Genomic DNA, 2,500 nt, shown 5'->3' on the forward strand with positions numbered 1-2,500 from the left:
TGTTCATTTAAAAAACACTATTTGTTATCATGATTTATGCAATATTGAATCAAAATACTTTTCTAAAGCTATTTTTAGTAATGTCAATTTGATGCTTTTCTCATCTAACACAATATTGACTTTAAATGATCTTTTGCAGAATAATTAAATAATCATGTAATTAATTTAGTGCTGTCAAGCGATTAATTACATCCAAAACAAAAGTTTTTGTTTGCATAATGTATGTATATATTATGTATATATAAATACACACACATACAGCATATATTAAGAAAATATTTACATGTAATATGTCTATATTAATTTAATTTCTGTTATGAACAAATTTAATATAAAAATAACATATTTTTCTGATATATATACATGCATGTGTGTGTATTTATATATACATAATACATATACACAGCACACATACATATATTATGCAAACAAAAACTTTAGTTTTGGATGTGATTAATCGCGATTAATCTTTTGACAGCACTAAATTACTTGGATAAAAAAAAAAATTAATTTAATGGCTTGACAGCCCTAATGTGAATATGTCAACTTGTTCAATTTACAGTCTAGAGGAGTCACAAATGATTCAGAATTGACGAACTGATTCATTTGAATCTTTTGGCTGGTTATGCGGCTAAAATGCGTGATCTGATGGATCTTTCTGTGCTGATTGGTCTGTTGTGTTGGTGACTGACAGAAAGCAGACCTGGCCGTGGCTCCGCTGACCATCACGTACGTGCGAGAGAAGGTGATTGACTTCTCCAAACCCTTCATGACCCTGGGCATCAGCATCCTGTACCGCAAACCAAACGGCACCAACCCCGGCGTCTTCTCCTTCCTCAACCCTCTGTCCCCTGACATCTGGATGTATATTCTACTGGCTTGCTTGGGTGTCAGTTGTGTGCTGTTTGTCATAGCCAGGTAACATGTGACCTTCATGCGCGTTTGACCACACGTCTGTCTTCATCCTCGCTCTCAGGAAACGGGGCCATTTGTGCCTGAAAATACCTGCAATTTAAGAAAATTATAATAATAAGAAAAAATGAACAACCCATAACATTCTCTTAACTCGATTCTAAAAACAAAATATACATACCCAGGTTTAAAAAAAAGTACACTTGCATAATGTAATTATATTATGTAGAGCATTATGAGATGCATCTGATACAGCATTCGTTCTTCAGCTCAATCTCATATTAACAATAAAACATTCGTTTGAATGTCCCCTGAGGAAAGCGATATCTTTGTTGTACTATCCTTTCATTTGTTAAGGGTGGTTTCTGATCACCACACTGCATCTTACAAACTGTTGTTTAAAGTAAAAATAGCTTCCTTGTTTACAACCCTGTTTCAGTCTCTTTCAATATAAAAGTCACACATAAAACAGTCTCTTGTCGCCATCTAATGGCAGAACAATGTAACTAAAAACAGACTGCTTCTCAATACCACATCCTATTATTAAATACTACCATTTATAAAAAAAATATAAAATTTTTTTGAATAATAATATTAAATAAACAACAACAGTCATCATGAAAGTTGCTACAATTCAGTTAAAAGTACAAAGGCAGCGCTCTGATATACAGCATCAAAGATACAGTATAAAAAATATAAAATGATGAGATTTTGCCCAGAGCCAAACTATTTGCTCTAGAACACAAAACAGATTGAAACCAAAGACTGCCAGTTAGATTTACCCCGAAACTAATTATATCTCATGTTTAACTACTATAGAGATATCAGAGCCAGCGACAGGTTCCAGATCTGGCCGAGGTCAGGCTGCTCTTAGAAAAATGTGCAAAATATAAGTAAAATTGCATCACATAAATTACAGTCAATAGTTTTGTATTTAGTGGCAAAAAAAAACGAATCTGTAAAAATACAGATTATCACTTTTTTTTTTATTTTCAGTAAAAGCAAGAATATATTGTGCATTACAATGCAGTGATGTCTGAGAGCATGCAATTGGCTGATATTCAGAGGAAATTAATAAAATGTTTATTTTTCACAATTAAAAATCTATCAAACAGTATGATTAGATTCAGTAGGCTGTGAATTCTCCAGAATAGAGACGAATGGCAGCGTTTCCTGATCGTGTGTGTCTTTCATCTGATGGTGATGTTCTGGTGAAACCCTCTTGATATCCCATAATTACTTTCTCAGCTACTTCCCCCTTCAACCTCTTTAATATCTGTCTCACTTTAATATCTCTCTGTCCTGCTTTAATATCTCTCTCAGCGTTTATGGCCACGTCTCACAGGAGTCTCCAGACTCAGTTGTATTAAATGGAAATCCTCTGAAATCAATCAGGCTCTGTTTACGGAGCAGGAACGGCTCTGAATCAGACGAACAAGTGCTGACGTAAACCGTTTGTTAAAGCTCGGTGTCGATGTTTAATGTTACCGGCCACATGATACGAAAGAAAAGCCACGACTGTCACCTAAGTTAGATTGGAATATGCACAGTGAGTGTGACTGTGAGGCATTTTGGGTAAGTGTTCTGG

At 34.7% G+C, this 2,500-nt stretch overlaps 1 protein-coding gene across 1 annotated transcript in view; it reads left to right on the plus strand.

The window, feature by feature from the left end:
* The window catches only part of LOC109068158 (glutamate receptor ionotropic, kainate 2-like), a 51,074-nt gene that overhangs the window by 37,055 nt on the left and 11,519 nt on the right, over window positions 1–2,500 (plus strand). Inside the window, exon 11 of the mRNA XM_042721535.1 lies at window positions 695–918. Coding sequence (XP_042577469.1) covers window positions 695–918 — 224 coding nt within the window. The remainder of the gene's footprint in view (window positions 1–694; window positions 919–2,500) is intronic.

The sequence above is a fragment of the Cyprinus carpio genome, chromosome B4, assembly GCF_018340385.1.
Source record: "Cyprinus carpio isolate SPL01 chromosome B4, ASM1834038v1, whole genome shotgun sequence".
NCBI classification, from domain to species: Eukaryota; Metazoa; Chordata; class Actinopteri; order Cypriniformes; family Cyprinidae; genus Cyprinus; species Cyprinus carpio.